This window comes from Cottoperca gobio, chromosome 9 (genome assembly GCF_900634415.1).
Source record: "Cottoperca gobio chromosome 9, fCotGob3.1, whole genome shotgun sequence".
Classification (NCBI taxonomy): domain Eukaryota; kingdom Metazoa; phylum Chordata; class Actinopteri; order Perciformes; family Bovichtidae; genus Cottoperca; species Cottoperca gobio.
In genome coordinates this window covers 16,508,455-16,529,139 of record NC_041363.1, presented here as the reverse complement: position 1 = coordinate 16,529,139, position 20,685 = coordinate 16,508,455, and the positions used below count along the sequence as shown (strand labels likewise).

At 38.2% G+C, this 20,685-nt stretch overlaps 2 protein-coding genes across 2 annotated transcripts; one reads left to right on the top strand and one right to left on the bottom strand.

The window, feature by feature from the left end:
* The first annotated feature begins 198 nt into the window (after positions 1-198).
* On the top strand, positions 199-9,150 carry cep78 (centrosomal protein 78). The gene is made up of 16 exons (XM_029440788.1): positions 199-353; positions 956-1,224; positions 1,395-1,570; positions 1,853-1,925; positions 2,033-2,136; positions 2,306-2,480; positions 2,597-2,710; positions 3,060-3,124; positions 3,250-3,352; positions 3,870-3,987; positions 4,179-4,221; positions 4,342-4,497; positions 4,669-4,746; positions 5,236-5,417; positions 7,223-7,385; positions 7,914-9,150. Exons 2-16 carry the CDS (start codon positions 963-965, stop codon positions 8,517-8,519), a joined length of 2,418 nt encoding a protein of 805 aa, XP_029296648.1. The 5' UTR covers positions 199-353; positions 956-962; the 3' UTR covers positions 8,520-9,150.
* A 3,600-nt stretch (positions 9,151-12,750) lies between these two features.
* On the bottom strand, positions 12,751-18,029 carry cdo1 (cysteine dioxygenase, type I). The gene is made up of 5 exons (XM_029440632.1): positions 17,782-18,029; positions 16,498-16,575; positions 15,673-15,830; positions 14,951-15,120; positions 12,751-13,749 (listed from the first exon to the last, which is right to left on the bottom strand). Exons 1-5 carry the CDS (start codon positions 17,949-17,951, stop codon positions 13,720-13,722), a joined length of 606 nt encoding a protein of 201 aa, XP_029296492.1. The 5' UTR covers positions 17,952-18,029; the 3' UTR covers positions 12,751-13,719.
* Positions 18,030-20,685: the final 2,656 nt, after the last annotated feature.

The following is a 20,685-nucleotide window of genomic DNA, read 5'->3' as shown; positions in this document are numbered from 1 at the left end:
TCTGAATTTAGCATACATAATCTATTCTACATTTTCTTGTCATCTATGAATACATTTAAATGAGTTTTTAACACAGCATAATAGAGCCTTCCCCTCCGCCTTCTACCATCAGTTTACGAGACACTTCACTCAAAGCACTTGTGTCTCCGCTCCGGTAGGTGGCAGCAGTGGTCTGGATGGACTCACGCAAACACGACGAGGAAGAGATGAGGGCGCGGCTTCACCTTCACTGGCACAACAGCGCCACTTTTGAGCGCTAGTCCACATCTTTAACAACAATAACAGAAGTTGTCAGCCAGTGGTAAAGGACAAACGAGATAAAGGTGCCACGAGCCGTCAGTTGTTTGTAGAAGGTATGTTATTTTGTTTAAGTTTGATTAAATGCATTAAAGTACAACTGAAAACATGACTGTTTACGGCTTGTTGCACTAGAGCCTGCTACTTTTCCTCACTAGCAACGGTTGCTAGGAGCTTAGCTTGCTAACGCTACTTGGCTGAACTACCGCTGACTACACCGCACATTACAATTTATGTTCTAATTAACACTAACCAAACAGCGTTTAAGTTGGTATAAGGTCTAACGTTGACGTTCAGGTGTTACACTGAAATATGTGACCTGTTATCTGTAATGGGAGGTCCGCTATGGAGGAAAGGCTGGTAAGTTAACCAAATAGTGACAAGAGAGGTAGTGGCTCTCCGGACAGTACTATTCACTGCTGGCTTTCTGTTTTACCTTACGGTATGTGGGTCACAAAAGATATAGCTACTAATACGACAAGAAGTTGCAGTATACTGTATCTGAAATTTCTAATCAAATTGTAATGTCAGTAACAGTTGTTTAAGTTTTCATGTCAGTAACAGAGGAGTTGACACAATATAATGGCATTATTAACATTGAATTATTCTGACTCGTGAAAAGTTTGCTTAATGACTTATTATTATATTTTTGCTCCAGATCAAAGATGGTTCAAGACAGTGCTTACATTCGGCGGCAGGGAGGCCAGGACTTTATGGCATACTATGACTTTGCCTGTGCCAGACAGGAATCAGTTCCTCTTTCTGCTGTTAAGATGAATCTTGATAAAGGGATGCTGGACTTTAATGGAGACCGTGTCAAACTATCAGACTGGCCACCCATTCTCAACTCTATCTGCATCAACAAACACCTGCACCACGTTGCAATAAGTAGCACATACCAAGCCAGTCCTGCTTCCGGAGATGCAGGTAAGGCAGAAAATATACCTGGCACATCAAGTAACAGTGGGGAAAAAAACCCTTTGTACCATTTTAATTACCTAATGTTATTGCAACATGCACAGGATAAGTTAAATTAGAAACTTGAATGACTTACCAATTTTGCATGTAAACATTAATCATATCGCCACCAATTTCAGAGAGAAGGTACTATAAACCTAGCCTCAGGAAGAGGATCCCAGCCATGCGCTCTAAGGACATGACATTTAAGTTGTGCAAGGCCCTGAGAGAGTGTCTGGCTGTCTCTTCCAACCTCAAGACTCTGCAGCTTAATGGACTTCCGCTGAGAGAGAGGGACCTCATCACCTTGACAAAGGTGAAAATCTGATTTGCGGTGTAAACAGTGACGTTCAAACCATTTAATTGTTATTTTTACTTATTCAGAGAGACTGGCCCAGAGCTAATTTGAATTTACTTCTCACTTTTATCTTCACTCAACCCTGTTTACTGTAAATTGGTGAATACTGTCATTTAGGACGAGGAAACCTAACATGTTGATGTGTGGGACATAAAGCCTGGGGGAATATTGATTGAAGCATCTGCTCTGTTTAAGAGTGAAATTTGGTAAAAATAATGAGCCATATGTATTTTATTCCAGGGTTTTGCAAAAAGTGTTTCCTTGGAAAACCTATCCCTGGCTAACTGTCCAATCTCTGATGAAGGCTTAGAGGGTATGTACATTCACAGAATTATTTTTCTTTTATTGTTCAGAAGCCTTCACAAGATTGTGCAGTGTGTGACCACGTTGTCTTTGTAATTCCATTTTCCTATGTTTCAGTCATTTGCCAAAGTGTGAAGTATTCTACAAGAATCAGGATGGTAGATTTTACAGGATGCAATCTCACCTGGAGAGGGGCAGAGCACATGGCCAACATCATCAAGGTGAAATGTCATTTTTAAGACTACCTGGAATACTATTTTTAATATGTTATGGATTATATCTACTCGAGTGACATGTAGTTATTAATTAATTGTAAACCCAGACCCTATTTAAAAAATGACCTGTAGTTAAAAAATACCTATTTGTATAAGAATGCTTTTTTTCTCTCAGCATCAGGGAATGCAGAGGCATGGTACCGCATGGGCAGAGTCTCTGAGGTATCGACAGCCACAGTTTGAGGGAATGGGAGGTCTCCGCCGTGTCACCCTGAACTGTAACTCCTTGATTGGGGACCGGGGTGCTGCTGCCCTTGCGCATGAACTGGCAGAGGACCTTTGGGTTAAAGGTTAGTAGGTGTGTGGGTTCGAGAGAATCACAATGAGACAAAGAGAAGTTTGTTTATTTGTTTTCCTTTTTGTAGGAATTTTGCTCATGTTTTCTGTTTTGTTATTTGTTGAACAGCTGTTGACCTACAGAGGTGTGGTCTGTCCAACGAAGGAGCTCGTCGTTTGCTGGAAGCTTTGAAAACCAATTCTGCTGTTTGTGTGCTAGATATCCGTAGTAACCCTTTAATTGGTAAGAAGCTGCCTCAATTAAAGTTATAACATTCTAGATCTTGTTACACTGCATTGAACTTTGGCCAATATGATATGTTATTGGTATGTTGTTTGTTTCACACAGCACTTGTGGGTGTAATAAACATTGCAGCCTCTAGGTGCAGCTAGTGCGCTGTTAGATTGTTATTTGGCTGTGTCCCAATTGCACACTAATTCTAACCAAGTTTGGAGTATGTAGTGTTTTCATACCAGAACAATGCCATAGTTGCTCTATAATACTATAATTAATATAGTGTTAGAATTGTTTAAAACATATCTGAAAACAAACAACATAAATCTCTGGACAAATATTTTCTTTTCCTTTACAGATAAGGTCTTAATTAAAACTATACTAGAGAAAGTGCTGATGAATGCTGACGGACATTCACCAGAGGTGAGTGTCTGGAGCTAATGTCATCATTCAAAGTCGAAATGACTGAGTGGTGTTTTTGCATGCTTGCCTCATATTTGTTACAAAGTTGGGCCCATGGCTTGTATCTTCCTTTTGTTGTACTGCAGTACTGCTGGATCAAGCCTGCAGCCTCAGAGCCACAGAGAGCTTCTGGTCCGAAGAGGCGAGCACTACCCAGCACAGTCAGAGGGAAAACTACATTTAGGATAGGTATATGAATACATTGCACAACCTTCAGTGTTGGATCTCTTTGCATCTGTTTGAGATGGTGTCTGTTATCTCATACTCATTCTCTATCTTACTTCTTACCTTTTGGCTTTTAAGTCATTTGGAGACCTGTTCTCCCTTTTGTTCTGCTGACCGGTGCAATAACTGTTTAATATGGTTTAGACATCTTTTAATAGAATGGTTAAAAAAAATGTAACAACAAAATTCAGTAGATCTTCACCTGACACCAAAGTCAACACTTGTAGATACTTCAGTTGTGGATACCCTATAGTAAATATCAACGGCAAAAGATGAAGAGTTCCATGCTGTCTCATGAGTGATGTTATGACTACAGTGTTATAGTAGCACTTAAAACATCTGTTTTCTCACAGATTACAGTTCAAAAACCTTTAATACCACAATTGCAATGACAATCCACACAGTGTATCACTCCTGTGTGGCTTAAAGCTCTCCGTATCATGAATTTCCCGTTCTTAATATTGCTCTCTTTCTGGTGCAGCTCCTCGTAAAGGAACACCTCCTGGAGGCCGGAGTGCAGGCGTTGCTCAGACACAGAAGACCTGTTCCCACTCTGGTTATGTGCCTTGGCGAGCTGCTGCACGAGCTGGACGCCAGAGGTGAGGAGATGTTGGCAAACCAATTCACTTTTAGACACTGTGTTCTATTTTTTAAATTCAAGAAATCCTCTTTATTATTCTAAAAGATTGACGGAACAGTTTTTGGCTACATTTACAGAACATGTCTCCTCAACCAACCAGAATAGAACATATCTCTAAGACTAATATTCTGTTGGATGCCTTTGTTGCAGAGGCATGCCTCCTGGAGTTTGTGTGATAGATCAAAGTTTTCAGGTGAGTTCTCTTTTGTTTATGTAAACTTTATTACTGTAGAAATGACTGGAAATTGAAAATGTCGAGTATAGTCAAACTGTTTTTGCATCATCATCTGTTGAAATAAATGGTTTTCATTAGGGTGCAGCTACCGTGAAGGTTACCGTGGAGTCAGATTCAGAGGAGGATGAGGACGAGGACGAGGAAGATGAAGAGGTGGTGGTGGAAGTGGAGCAGAGGTCATCTTCTCTTGGTCTCCAGGATAGGATCACTGGGCGGAAGTTTGAACATATGCAGGTTAGTCACATCAGACTGGGAACTAACCTGGAACTTTCTGGAACTATAAGCTTTGTAGAGAACAAAGGCTAAACTTTTGGACTTTCTCAGTTTACTTTAGAAGCACTTGGAGCATGCTGTGTATTTGTGTGTGTGTGTGTGTGTGTCTGTGATCTTATGCATGCCCTGCAGATGGAGCTAAAAGAGTGTCGTCTCAGGCTGGCAGAGGAGCGCAGAGCCAGACTGAAAGCTGAGTCTAGGCTCATGGAGGTAATGATGATTTTAAAAATAATAACATAGGATTTTTACTGTTTTATCTTCTGTTTTCATCCACTACAGCTGTTCTGTGCAGCTCTAACCAGTTTGCATTGTCATACAGTTTGTTGACATTGTTATAACCTTTAGTTTTAGAAAGCTTGTCAGTGCCAAACTTTACGTTCTCACACAGCGGGATCTTTTCTCCACGATAATATTATAAAGCTTGAGGGTCGGTCGGGCCACACTGAAGTGGGTTTTGGATAATTATGGTCGTTATAACTCTATATTAAGTGTTTATTGTTCAGTCTGAAATAGGGAGACATTTTCTTTGATGGTATGCAAAAGGGCTACTTACTTCACCCAAGTTTGTCATGTCTCAAAACCAACAGAGAGTCCAATGGTCTGAGTTACAGTACTGTATTATGGTCATACAAATGGTTTTGTAAACAAGAGACTGGTTTCAAGATGCCCTTTTATGCCCTTTTTCTTATTTCTGTTCAGTATGAATTGGAGAATGCCCGTCTTCGTGACACCAACCTCTCCCTCTCAGAGGCGCTTGCAGCCACCGGCTCTGCGTCAGCACCGCCGGCTCTCAGTGCTCTTGAAGACGAGGCAGTGCTTGAGAGCATTGAGAGCTCATTTACAAAGTTCCATGCTTTCCTGGATCTCCTCAAGGATGCTGGGTGGGTATTCTTAGAACTCTTTTCACTTTGCTAATTTGCCAACACATGCCAATTTGTTTCTGGGTCTCGGTGGTTTAAAGAATCTTTATTTAACTTAACAACTTTCAGTTTCATTATGTGCCTCTGGTCATTCTGTTTTCCCATCACATCTTGTGATCATGTTGACCTTTTGACATTGACGTAGGCTATAATTTACAATCATAAGATTTCTTTACATTAAAGAAATGGCAAATGCTTAATGTTTTTTCTCCAAAGTATCACAAATATTGTTTGGTTGACTCCCAACAGCTCTCCGTAAACTCCAGATATTAAACCATAGGCATATAAAGCAGACAAGGTAAAAGACGGATGAGAGTTTAGCTTCTGAAAAGAGAGCCAGAATTCTTTTAAAGGACTTGGTGGAGCTAACCAGACCTACAAGACAAGGTATTAGTGGACTATTCATAGTGGACATTTTGCATAACAAACATCGCTTCATACAGCTTTAATATTCATCAACTACTTGAATAATCAACGTATTATTTTAGTGCAAATGGGGCAAAATTAGGGTTAGGGTTAGAAGTGGGAAATATGAGTCAGTATAAAAGGTGAATTCACCTTTTATACTGACTCATATTTCCCACTTCTCCTTTTTTTGTTTTGCCTTTTATCCACTGGAAAGTATCAAACCAGTCCTAAACCAAGAAGTTGATCAATGATTGAAACTGAAATTCAACATCAAATCTATAGGAAACAGACAGCTTACACGAAGGAGCGCAGCTAATGCAGCTGTATACTGTGGATGCAAAGCAAATGCAGGGAACAACGATGGCTGCAAAGTAAGTCTTTGTCCATGTTAAAGGACAATACTGGGTAGACTCTAGTCCCATCCTTTTTACTGCACCTTATGGCCTGGTTTCAAAATAACACAGCATCCTTTAATAGCCCTTGAGGATGAAGCAAGGTAAACAACTAAAGAAAAGAAGAAGAAAAAAAGTAGATGATGAATTTATGGCAAAGATAAAAGGCTAAAATAAATTCAAACTGGTGGTTCTGTCACAGTGAAACTCATCTCGTCAGAACAAAACTCTCTTTTAAACTGGGCTCGGCACCAAGTTTCTAAATACAGAACCAGAACAAAATGACCAGTCATTAAAGGGCCTCTCATAACGAAACAGAAATTCAACATCACATCTATAAGAAACAGACAGCTTACAAGAAGGAGCGCAGCACTTTGGGAAATACACTTGTTAACATCTTACCCTATGTCAAATGACAGGATGTTGTCATCGCTTCATCACATAACCCTTTTGTTGTTTACCACAAATGGTCTTAAAGTATTTGACAGTTTCACTTTGAATTCACCTTTTATACTGACTCATATTTCCCACTTCTCCTTTTTTTGTTTTGCCTTTTTATCCACTGGAAAGTATCAAACCAGTATCCTTTCAGTCTGGCACTTTAGTCTGCCTCACTTACTTTCCCCATTGTTACCTTGTTCCGTCTATTTTCTGTTATAGGAGGGGTCCACACGACAAAACATCCTTAAATAAAATATTGCTTTATGATACTGGAATATTACAGTATGAGCATTCCAAAAGCGCAAAAGGATGCTATTCAGTGATTTTACCCATGAATCTTCAAGTAATTCATCTTAATAGATAAATCGTCTCCGTGGCATTTTATTTATATTTGCTGTGGAAAAGAACAATAAGTATGTAAGGTAGCTTCTCGGATTATTACATACACTTCAGTAGTGCATAAATGAAAAGCATGTGCCCTTTTCATAACTTGAATTCATTTAATCTCTTTTATTTTTTTTGTAGTCTCGGTCAATTAGCTTCAATGGCTGGAATTGACAAGTCAGATTTCCATCCTCCGGGAAGACCTCAGCTCTCCTCGACAGTAGGACCATACTTGGATGGTGAAGCATCGCTGACAGGGGCGGAGCACCGAGATGTTCGGGCAACGACCGATGCCTCGTCTTTGGTAAGCGAGTGCAATGCAATGCTTTGGAAATGTTTGCGATGTGATTGTGTCATACCTTCAATTCCATGTTTGTATTGAGTTTGTAGCTTATGGGTTTAAGAACATAAAATCCATATATTGCCAATATTGCATTTTGGTTGAAAGGATGAATCAACATCACAAGCTTCTGTAAGAAACTGAGCTGTAACACTTCTGAACCGCATCAAGTGGAATTTAGATTAATTTGCCTGATTGCATACCAGAACTATGTCAAATTTGAGGATTTCTTTTTGATACCACTAACTTTTCTTTCATGGCACATGTCACTCATGCTACTCAAACAACCGGAGTTACACATATAAGCTTTGTTATTAACTTAAGTTTTGAGTATTACCTATATTATCATATCTGTTGATTTGTTATAGTTCCTCAGCGTCTCTCTGTCTCTGGTCGTAGCACTAAATTCATAGGCTGTATCCCATTAATTAAGAAATTCATTTAATAATTCCACTCTCTTTTTCTCATCAAACTTCCAATTTCTGTCTTTAGGTAGGCGTACGCGTCCTTCCTGCTCCCCCTGGTAGACTGGCTGACACCACCATGCCCAGATCGCCGTCCTCTGTCAGGGAGTTTTTGCGCGAAGACAGGCTACTACATTTGACCTTCAATCGGGCCTCTGGCCCGGCAGGGGACCCCGGTGTAGGAGGAGGAGAAGAGGAACCACATAAATATTCAAAGCACGGCTCCCAGCATGACTCAGGTTCTGAGCACAGTTTCAGCAGCCAAAAATTCTTGGATAAGGTTTCCCTCAGTAAAACTTTTCAAACTCAGTCAAGCCACCCCAAGAGCAACAGCAACTCTCACAGAAGCAACGGCTCCCATGGATACAGCTTTAACAACAGCTATGCACACAGTCATTCTTCCCATAGCATCGGGTCTCATGACGGATTGTCCCTAAGATCAAGTGTTAGTGACATAATCGGTGACAAGGCAGGGTCTGTGGGATCAGTAGGGTCAAGGAACAGCGGAGAGGGAAGGCTCGTGACAGGAGGTCAGTCAGGGTCAGAGGGGAAAGCCTATCTTGGGAGGGAGACTCTGGAGCAGGTCAGGTCTCTGGGCCGTCTGGGAGGGCAGTCAGACGATGAATCCTTCTGACCCACTGACCAGAGAAATATGAAAATGAGTGCCATCTTACCTTACTTATGATGTAGATATACATACATGCATACACATATTTCTACAGAATCTTTTGGAGGAACCAGAATTCGAACATCTTCAAACTCAGTTATTTAATTTTAAGGAGAGCGCTTGAGAGGTCAATGAAGAATCGTGTTGCATTGAAACCAAAGCACAGGTAGTCCTACCATGTTAACATTTGTGTTTCTGATTGCCAAAAAATGCAACTGTAATTGTAGTAACATTTTGTGCTTTTCTTACAGATTCATTTTGCACTTAGGGGTATTCACAGTAAAAACCGTTTCAATGGGTTAAATGTGATGAGCAGATATTTGGGTTCACTCCACCTCAATCAAGTCTCAATTCAAATCTGCAAAATCAAGTTCCTCCTAAAGTGAACATGTTTCCTGTGGGAACCCATCAAACCTTAATTCATCTAAAGAAGACATTTCATGAGAGCTTTTAGTAAAAGAAAAAAAAAGAAAAGATTTGTCCATTTAAAAAAATCTTCTATGATGTAGAATTGTATTATTTGCTGTTCCTGTAAGGATATTCTGCACTTACTTAAAATGTATATATTTTTTTAATAAACATCTTCGCTGTTTCCAAATGTGTTTCTGAGCCTATATATTCAAAAAGCTGTCTCTGTCACTAACAAGTTGGAAATATTAGAAATGCACCATCACGTTCATTATGAACCTTTTATTGCCCCAATTTACCTGTAATTTTACATTTTGAAGAGTTTTAAATATGTGTTAAAATACCTTGTTTAATCAATTCATGTGCACTACTGAGAACTAATCCTGAGGTAAATGTTCACTGATAAAACACACAAAGCCTGAAAGGCTGCTCACTGAAAGTAATTATTTATTTTCAGCCCTTCATGTGTTGTGCGAACTTCCCCACTCCCACTGTTACTTGTTTTGGCCCTGTGTCTACTAGCTATCTTGATGCAGCAACTGTTTAACTTTTTTAATTTTTTAGAAATATATATAAACTTCCTTAATTTGACCACACTCTGTTTTCTTTTTGTTGTTTACAGTCTGTTTTGGTGCTTTGTCCTGAGAGACGGAGAAATGGGACCAAAGCATGATTTTTGTGGGCTAGAGTAGGACACAGTGCTCTGTGGCAGTATGTGTGTTATCCATTACAAGTGAGCAGTCAAAGCCAAAAGTACAGCTCCCTGCAACGATGACTAGGAGTCTTCTCTGGATGGAAATTATGTAATTTGTCACATCTCTCTTTTGTTGATGTGTAGTTTATGTACAACTGTATGTAACATTAGGGGAAAGTGCAAGAACAAGGAACAAGAAGTGAAAACTGTTTCTCGGTTTGATGTGCAAGAGCCACAAATTAAAATTGAAAGATTCCAAAGAGCTCATGATTTAAAATTTGAAGTATGTACATTAATAGAATTGAAAAGCTAAAAGGCCCCTGAGGGTGCAGAGTTGTTGTTATCATCCCAGGACACGGTCCCGGACTCTACTTTGCACTTTCAATCTCGGCACCGCGAGAACAAAAAAGCTCATGTTATAAAACAATGGGCTGTCACGCCACACCACACGGTGTTGATAGTACAGCATATGTGCAATGTTCTGTATGAATGAGTGTTTCACTATCACTGTGCCTTGTGGCCGCTTCGATAAGTAAATTATCAAAGCTCTTCCGCTTCTTTGGTTGTCATAGAAGATTCTACAACACTGGCTTGTTGTTATCATCCCAGGACACGGTCCCGGACTCTACTTTGCACTTTCAATCTTGGCACCGCGAGAACAAAGTAAGGGGTTAGGGAAACCGTGTAAGAAATTGCTGTCATGTTTTATGATCTCTACTATTACTATAGCTGTTCCACAGATATGGAGAATACTGTAGCAGCGCTAACAGAATAGTGTGTGAGTAGGTAGGAAAAGGGGACAAAGATGAGAAGTCCAAGTGGAGACGCTGTGACAACGCTGTCACAACAAAAGAAACAACATGAAAATTGACACACTTCCAAATATTTCAGTGAGACAAAATCGTAAACCATTGTTGTTACTTCATACCAAGCCTTCCTCTATCTGGGCCAGCAAAAAATATCCGAGATCAACATCTACTCTGAGAGAAAATTATAGTCAATCCACTCAAAAGATAGTCAAGTGCAGTAAAAGAGGACAGGTTTCAAACTAAATTGAAGTCCAGCACAAAGCAAGCGCTCTGTTTATACCCAGAAGAATAACAACAACAACTAGAATTGTCAAAACAATGGTACAAAATGTTTAAATATCAACAACAATGATAAAAACATGTACATATATGCATAATCACACCCTTAAATGAGTCAAACCTCAGAATCTGTTGCGTATTTATTTTTATATTGTATATTGTGTATATCTCTTACTTTTAGTTCTCATTTTAAAGTTTTGCTGTTGGAGTTAAAGTAAGTTTTACAGTACAGTTTAACTGTTATCTGTGCATATGACAATAAACTATCTTGAATCTTGTATTTAATCTTCAGCATTTCTTAAAAACATTATTGATGGTTGGAAGATAGACTGTATAGAGAACCTGCAGCTGAAGCTTATCATATCACATTGCCTTGTGAAATAAAGATAGATAAAAAAGTTAAAAAGATAGTATTTTATTGAGAAGAGTATCATAAAAGTGCCCTGTTACAATTACAAAATAAAGTGTTGGTTTCTAGAGGTTGATGTTTACAAACAGTTAATAATTTAGCACGGAGAAGAACGTTTCATTCACAACTCTTTGAGTACCTTTTAAAAGCACTCTATAAATAAAATGTATTATTATTATTATTATTATTATTAAGTCTATCTATGCGAGTGTGTGAAAACGGGCGTTGTCAACGTCCTCTTGTATGTCATTCATGTTGATGAGACAACACCCAGCAATGTTCTCACACTGGATTGTTCTTTATTTTTATTCAATGATTAATTTCTGATAGGATGCATCAATGTAACAAAGTATCATCACTTACAAGATAAAGATCTTTGGATGAGCCTCCATCCAGCCTGGCATACGACAATCATGTTCTCTTATATCACAGGTGCATTGCCAGGGCAATCGAAGCTGTTGCGTAACCCTGGCTGCAGGCCATCCCATGGTTGACCTGGTACAGAGAAAACCTGAGGAGATTTATCTATGAAACTCACCTCCCTGACACGCGGTGTACGCTCAGCAAAGGCAAATAATGATGAAATGTGACGCATGTTTGTTGTTTGACCAAACTGTCCATTTTTGGCCTGAGTGAACAAGAGGTTGGATGTTAAAGAAACAGTCACTGAGAAGGTAGATGAATGAAGGCCGTGAAATCCAGGCAGTTTTGTGGTTTCTGTGTTGTGGTCACTGCAGACCTGCAATTGCTTGAAACAACAATCAAGCAATCATTTTAAAAGATTTTCCTGCCTTAATAAAACTACTAATGCCTATCCAAACTTATTTAAAAAATCACAGACTCCATTGTTCATGTTCCCCTTTTCTTTTACAGATACAAAAGAAAAATGTAATGGAAGAGGCCAAGAAGCAGTTGGTTTATACAGTGGAAACTGATTAATGTTATTTTTACCTTACGCACTGTTACCTACTCTCTTATGTTGTTCTAAGTGTGCAACAGTACCGAGGACAAAGCGAAGCATCAGTACAGTAACTGTATCTTCGATTGCACCTTATCTTTGAAATTCATACACTAATACATACACGCTTACCAGTTAACACACTTGTTTTCTTGCCAAGGAAATGCCAACTGTGCACAGGCATAATACAACATAGCTGGTACTTTAACACTTTTATCAGTGCAACATTAACATAATCTGTTTATTGGTCAAGTTAATGACCAATCAATATCATCTTCAAATTAAAGTACAGAGGGCAATGCATGCATTAGTTTGCTTGCCAGGCTGATGCCAGACAGGGCTTATCTCTTGATAAATTGCTGCAAATTCCATAATTACTGTAATGTACCTTTATGTGACTATTAATGAACCATTAGGGGTTGCTAGGAACTGACTGTATGTCAATAAGAGTTACTGAAGCTAACTAATTTTAGCTTTTACGCCCAGCATCCCACACCAAAAGACACACATGTATCCTCACTGATGCTTTTGCACAGGTCTACCAAACAAGCTCTTTGCATTAGATGTGCTTGTTGCATAAAGTATGAGGCACATATAATAAATTACAAAAACATAGCCCGAAAAATGAAGACAGCACAAAATGCAGTTCTGTGAAAGGGTAATTGTGTTTATTGGTCTACAGTTATGGCCAGATTTATCATTTACTGCATCACAGAAATCATTCATGCGTTTGACAGTGCTATGAGAGGTGCTATGCTGCAAAAGCTACACACTATATAAATACAGCTACAATTAAAATATGCCAAAATCCTGAGAAAAGGTATGGGTTTATCTGAACATATTGTCTGCTAATAGTACAAAAGACTCTCTTGGTCAAAACTTGAGTATGAATACATTTAGGAGTAACATGGAAGCTTGCTGATCACTCTCTTCCCTGCTAAATAAATTACAACCATCGCTCTTTTAAAAACAACACAAGTCTAAAGCTTTACATCTTTTTCCAAATGCAAATGGTACAAACTTTTTTCTAATTAGACTACACAAACAATGTTACACGTCGCTATTTTCAGCAGGTGTTAAGACAATTTTGAGTGGTATAAATTGACAGTAAATACAGCTATAAAAGTGCTCCATAGATAACAAAACTGTTAATTGCAGAGCGGTTTTCCTTTTGTTGAGATATAAAATTTAAACACTATAACAGCAATATTTCCCCCCGTTTTGAAATGCTAAAGCTCTACTCTTAGACTATGGGCCATAACTTCACAAAAGTGTCGTTACACAGGTTGTGGATGAACAGGAATGTTGTTATTGGAAAAGGGTCTCCTCAGGCCCAACAAACAAAAGGCAGATTCAATCCGTGTCCAAGCCTATTCATGCATTCGTCCTGTGCTCATCAGTATTTGCCAAGCTCACACTGGACAGCGATAAAGCCATTCTAATTACCGGGTTGTCCTTTTGAACCAGCCCGCTCCTGATTTTTTAAATGGGTTGCTAAGTCATAGTATGTCCACATTTTGCTTCCCCAGCAGTTTACCATGAATCAATTTCCCAACAGTGTCATTTTAAATGCAACTGTCTTCATCATCCAGATCCTCCTTTGGTGACCGTTAGTTGTTCTCTTGCGAGACGGTGGTTTCCTAAGGAAAGAATGGAAACAAGTTAGACTGGAGTCAGGTCATTAGTCACTGAATCACACATATCCCCTTTCCTTTAATGAGTACTAACCAACGCTAAAACCCACTTAAGTTTTCCAATGTAATACAGCACCTAAATGGTCATCAATCCAAAAAAACAACCCTAGACCACAGAAACTGTTGAGAGCTAGGGGCATATAGTGAGTTAAGTTTGTTGTGTACTTACATTTACTTACTTCTACTATCTTATCTCCTCTGTTTGGCGTTGCAATCTAATGCACTAACTTAACACTGTTATGGTCATGGTATGCTTGTGCAACTTGTAGATTTCAGATAAGGCCACTGTTGTTGGCAGGCTGGTTGAAGCAGGCAGAGGTCCTATACTGACGCTGCTATTGTTTTACATCTTAGTGTTATGTTAATGTTCTTTGTTATTTATTTTATTATGTGCAAGACTTTGAGTTACAATTTTAAAGGGAACATATCTAAAAGGATCATTTAAATGTGCTCTGCCTAAACATAAAACAATCTACTCTGACTTGTTCAATAAATAACATTTCCTGCCTACAAAAGCAACATTTTTGTTGAAACAGCACCAACTGGAGAAACATTTTATGGATATGTAATGGGAACCTTTTATTAAATCCTTAAATCTTCATGGGGTGCTGCTTTAATTGCTTATAAGCTGTGCTTAATGAGAGTGGCAATGCACTATAAAAACTTCCCACTTCCTGCTCAAAAGGCAGGGAGGTGAGGAAGTCTGAGTTCAGTTAACTGTTTGTAGTGATCCTGTGTGTGGTGGTAAGATGTCGTAACATCTAAAACAAAAAACTAAATCAACAGTGTGTACTTGCAGTTATGCATTTATGTAAACGAATATTTATGGTTTCTGTAGTACGTGTGGATTAAATCTGTTATTCAGTTTAAATAAATTAATATTTGTATCCCTGTGTTTTTTTTTTTTGACATCTATAGTGATATTACTTTAGGCTGTGTGTATGATTAAAAACTATGTTTTGTACTGTGCATGTTGTCATAATGTCACATATCTCGAGGTTTAACTTCCCACATTTACAGTCTCATAACTTCCACCTCCAGAGTTAGACTTTGCAAAGTTTGGCCGTCCAAAGAGCAAGAAGTACTCCTTCGTTACTGTACATTTTCATTGAATATGTATCTATTAAAGCCGTAAAAAGGTTCTTACAAATGGAGTCCTCTCCCCGTTTTTGCTCCAGAAGGTCATCTTGACAGAGTTTGTGTGCCCCGTCCGCTGGTCAAAGGTCTGGCAGGTCTGGAAAGGGGGACTGTACAAGTGCAAACTGGCTGCGCCCTCTGTGTGGCTTCCATTTTCCACACGATGCAGGCCAATGGAGTCTAAAATATACACAGACACACACATGAATGAAAAACATACATTTAAACAGTGTTTGCCACTGGAATGCTGTGAAATGAGGCTCACACACACAGGCACTTCCTGGCAGTGCTGTAACTAACAACCCAGACCAAACATCACACCAGGGCTCTGCTGGCTTTAGGGAAATACTCAGTCAGCAGAGATTTGGGGAGAGACATGAATACTATTCATTGTAACGTTAGAACTGGTTCTTTACTCCTGTGACACCAATTTGACATTATGTAACTGCAAACTCAAGTTGGAAACTTTGGTATTACTCTGCGCTTTAAAAAGTGACACGCTTGTACAAGTGACACAGTTGTATAGACTCCTGATAGTTAATCTCATGTGGGAGAGAACATGTAGAAGATGTTTGTTTTATTGTACTGAACAAAGAACAATAATGCGAGTGTTACACCTTGCCCCCACACAAACAAACAAGTATTAATAGAATTAAGAGGTATTAATTCTGAAGAAGGGTAAATGGTCGACTGTAGTTAAAAGGAAAATCAGCACACAGTCTGGTTTCTTACCATTGATGTAAGCCACCTTGTTTTCCAGAATAATTCTCTGTGACTTCTGGACCATGTCACCTTTTAATTTACTGTCTGGCCAGTCAAACAGCGTTTCCTTCAGCTGACCCTGCAGCAGTTTCATGAAACAATGGGAGTCCGAGTGGTCGTGGATGCTACTGCAAATCCAAAGAGAAAAGCACAAGGATACATTGTCAGTTTGTAACCACATCCCTATTACTCATATGGGTACATATGTTTTGGCCCTTAACATGGTTGCTTTAGTACTAGAACAGTGCCGTTTGAGAAACATGCCTATAGAAATGGTCTAAGATACATATTTTACCACATTGCTTCTGTAGTAAGGATATGGTAAAACAAATGTTCTTACTGTATGTTAGTGTCAGCTGCTTGTCAAATAATATGTAATCAATCATATAAAGACATTAATATTATCAACCCATAACAAACTTAAATTAATCTTTCCATTTCTATAGACTTGTGGTCCAGGTGTTCCGGGAACATTTGCTGACAAAGTGCAACACGCAATAGATATCATCAAATAACATCTATTTACACAATCGTTCTGTCTGTAGAACATTGGACTCTCTTATCTCTATTAACGTGATACAATAATTTCCACAGAAAATCGCTTGAATATGCAATATATTTAAGAGCTTTATGCAACAATTATAATAGGTTTATATGTGCTGTAATCTCTGAGACCTTGTTAAAATGAGCAAAACACAATTTGGATAATACTGTATTTTGCAATAAATAAGCAACGATCATGTTCAAGTTGATTTTGTCATGTTAACTACCATGTGTCATGCGGATGCATCTCACCTGCCGTGGCCTTCTCCCCAGCACAGAATCATGAGGTTGAACTTCCCGTTACCATCATCCACCAAGTTCCTTGTGTATCTGCAAAAGAGAACAAATAAACAAGGAGACATACGGTGCATTAGAAAGGTCTTAAAGGAGTCCAGAGGAGAACTTTTTGAGAAACAAATCAGTAGAAACATGTGCTGCTTTACAGCGAATACTTAATCCCAATAATGTAGAATCATTGTTAGGACAAAACTAGATTTCAATATGAGCACCAACATTCAAACATTATGAGGTTTATTTGAATTAAATGTCAAAATATGCCAACATGACTTTCATTTATATGGCTGATTCCAGTTTCCACACGGTAAACCTAATGTAGGATTACTTATCATGCTTACCACTTATTGTTAAAAAAGATAATTTTATAATATGTCACCTTCACTAAAATCCAGCTGGACCCCACAGGGACAGACAACAAAGGTATACTTATTGATTCATTATTTTTTGTTCATTTTATAGATCATCTACTCGTGTCATATAGGTCAGACTGCGTCCTTGCTTGTTCAGTAAACATTACTCTGCACATTTTTTTTTTAGCTCTGTACAATTCCGTCAGTCTCCAAATATTTTCGAGACAGCTGCAGCTCCCCGGTGAATCGGGTGTGTGTCCTTTCTCGGTGTTGATTGGATGGCATACTCACCCTCCCACCATTGACCCCTCACTAATAACAACACTGAAGCTATTGAAAACGTTTGAATATAGAGCACCCATAATTTTCATTCTCCACTGCAGAGATAAACATTTTGAATGAACTGTTGTGCATGAGATTATCAGCTCAATGTATAAGTGGCGTTTATAACTACACTGAATTCATATGAATTCTGCACATAAATCGGGTTTTGTCTCTCTTTTATTCGAATAAGATGTGACGAAATCTGCTATTCTGCATGGAAACATCAGCTGATTTTCATTCAAATATAAGAACGATACTTTTTAAATTATAAAGAGTTTAACAACGGATGGTGTTAATTGTGTAAGTGTATTCAATCATTTACTAACTTTATAAATAACCTCCTAAGTAACCCTACAGCGTAGTTTAGTGCTAAAAAAGTAAGAGCAGCAGACTTATAAAGACACACAATGTAAACAAAAGTAAAACTATGATTGGAAAAACGACATTTGGACTAGGCAAAAACAAAAATACACTAGGCCAGGGTGACAGACAAGGCTACAGAGCAAGAGTGCAAAGGGCTTCAGCATAATAAATGAGTTATATCATAAGCAACAAACTTTTTTACCTGTATTTGTCAGGCTTTGCAAATTTCGCCCAGTCCTGAGGGTTGCTTTGATATGCTTCCATTATATCTTGGACCTCATCAACATTGATGTTGTCACTCTCGAAGATTTTATGCAGGATTTTTATCAGGTCATCCAGCGTTTCTGGCTTCTCCACCTCGGTGTGCTCCATCTCTGTGCAATAACTTATTTAGCAGAAAATTCTCTTCAGTCAAAACAACAAGACTCTCGCAGGCTAACAACTTTGTGAGGTCGTTACTTTTTATAGGCTAGTGCCGCAATTTGGGGGCGAGCTGGTGTTGGACTGTACCATTATGGGAAAACGCTGAACGCCCACACCACGTAGTCTCATTTAAATATTTTTTGTCACGAGTACGAAATGAAATATTGAAAAAGAATATGTGGCTTCATCCTCATCACACTCACTCCGTAGATATTTTATCATTTCTATTTTTATAAGCATGTGCAGTCATCTCACACATTAAGAACTTGGACTAATCCTCTTTGAATCCAATTCCACCACGTTGTCACAAACTCAACCTCCCCCTTTCCCTTTATCTTTCTCACTGAGGCATTTATCCAACAATAGATCTCCAGCCCCGTTTTGTGTGCCCTCTCCTCAGAAACTCAAGCATCAACACATGTCCAAGGTGACAATCAAGACATGTTTTGCGAAAAACAAGATCTTGTTTGATGGCTTATAGCCTGATTGGTTAACTATGGTTTATTTTTAGGAACATGTAATCACCTTTGTTTTGATTGCATTAAGTCATTCTTTGATAATGATATGACTCTTGCAAGGCTTTAAGGAATAGTTGCACTAAGTAGTCAGGCAATCTCTTTACGACAACATAGATTAAAATAAAAAATAAAATAACACTGCTGATGCATAATAGTTCACTTATTTTAAGAAATGTGTGTCGTGTCAACTCACTAGAATTTTGTCAAACCAAACAAGAAAATCTGATGATGGATCATCGCATAAAGACATGCATGTTTGCGGAGTGAGAGAATCATTGTTGGAAGACTGCTCAACTAATTGAGCCTGTGTTTTGATGGGAAAATATTATTTTAAATGAAAAAGTCACATATTAGAAAATGAAAACTAGAAGTGGTAGACAACTATAAGTAAAATGTAAGTTTCAGAAATAAAAGTCATCATATAGGAGCTGCTGCTGCTGCATCAAGTTGGGTAGTTATAGCTCTAACAGTACAGCATTTCCATCTGAATTGGAAAGTTTCAGCCTCAGATCATTAACATCAAGAGGCAAATTGAGTAAATGCTTTGAATTCCAGATACCTATCTATCTGAGATGAACTAATCTACAAAATATGACACAGACATACAGTCTGATACAGGGAGAGATACTCTTGTTTATGTTTCCATGTCACATGCAACATGTTGTTATTGACATGTCCTTAGCAGTCAATTCAGCTCTCTCAGCTTGCACTAAACCATAAATCATTCTTGTGAATGACGTATTCCTTTCCATAAATATCTGGGTCATTCACTCTTAAACATGCTCCACCAGTTCTACCCTTTAAAGACATGAAGACTCACTATAAAGTAAAACAACATGTCAGTTGAAGCTCATACAGTAGTTTGTTATTGTTCTTCACATGTGCTTCAGAGGAACTGTACAAAGTGTTCGTTTTTGCATGTTGTTGAGCAGTGACCGTAAAAAATATCAAATACCATTGCAAGATGTCAGAGTGCTCAGTTCCAACTTTGAGTACAATGTCTTGCTCAGGGACACTTTGAGAGAAATATCAGAGAAATTGAAAGGACACTGTTTGAGTAGGAATAGCAAACCTTTCACGTTTTATTCCAGAAATGTATAAGTTAAAATTGTTTACATATTACTTGTTATCACAGGTTAGGGTCCAAACCACAGTTAAATAGGGATATTCCACCAGGAAACCTGGAAAACTCCACATGTGTCAGAGGAAAGACATGTGTCTGTCAAAGGAAAATCCTCTCTGGCCGAGGAAGGTATTCAGGCTTTCATTCTTACAGACTGCATAAAAAGTGGAGACTGTTCTTTGCATTAGAAGTTGTTGCAAGTTGTCCTCTGAGCTGCCACATCACCAATACCAGATGTACTGTTGCTCCACCTTGTGGCTAAATCTTTAACTGACTTTACCCATGGTGTAGTACCAGTGATATGGGATATTCAACTGATGCTCTTTCAGGACAGTAATTGGCTTAATGAAAAATTAAATTTTTTGGTTTTGTGAATCTTTTCATAAAAGATTATGAAACTTAAATTTGACGCGTGTGTGGCTGGATAAAGAGCAATATTATTTATGCTAATGTTTATAAAGTAGATGATTTAAATTCACTCCATATGCTTTGAGCTATTTTATTTCATTTTACTGCACTAACAACTTAACGTTTCATCTCTGCAGGAACTCTTATGGCTATGTAAATCTGAAATAAAAGCAATAATACACTTGTTTTTTTGATTGCTGGGACTCCCAACAATTTGACAAAGGTGTTTCTTTGTTCATTTTTAGTAAACTAGTTCACTTTTCTTAATGTATTGTTTTGTATTTATCCGCTCATAATACTAACAACAGAACAGTTATTGACTGGCTAAAATGTGTTTGTCTCTCGGGGAAATATTATATTCATAAATAAAGAACAAAAAAATTATTTTTATTTTAAGTTATCAACTTCAGACTTTTCTCCATTTATGTAAAAATGTGTATGCATCTAATTGACGTCTGCAAGTGTAATTTACTCACTTAAAAAAAGTTGTTTTGGTGTTAGGTTACACTTTAAACAAATACACAAATTAGAGGGTGGCAAACAACATTAAATGAAATCAAAAAAGTTTTAAAGAATTATACGATTGACATTTAAATTGATAAAATGAAATCAAATATTAAATCAGTTTTTTCAT

Excerpts from the sequence above, each read along its gene's own strand:
- cep78 (XM_029440788.1), top strand. The coding sequence starts at position 963 with ATGGTTCAAGACAGTGCTTACATTCGGCGGCAGGGAGGCCAGGACTTT. Across the intron at positions 1,225-1,394 it reads TCCTGCTTCCGGAGATGCAG|AGAGAAGGTACTATAAACCT; the intron begins GTAAGGCAGAAA and ends CACCAATTTCAG. Across the intron at positions 3,988-4,178 it reads GCACGAGCTGGACGCCAGAG|AGGCATGCCTCCTGGAGTTT; the intron begins GTGAGGAGATGT and ends CCTTTGTTGCAG.
- cdo1 (XM_029440632.1), bottom strand. The coding sequence starts at position 17,951 with ATGGAGCACACCGAGGTGGAGAAGCCAGAAACGCTGGATGACCTGATA. Across the intron at positions 16,576-17,781 it reads GCAAAGCCTGACAAATACAG|ATACACAAGGAACTTGGTGG; the intron begins GTAAAAAAGTTT and ends TCTCTTTTGCAG. Across the intron at positions 13,750-14,950 it reads ACGGGGAGAGGACTCCATTT|GAAACCACCGTCTCGCAAGA; the intron begins GTAAGAACCTTT and ends TTCTTTCCTTAG.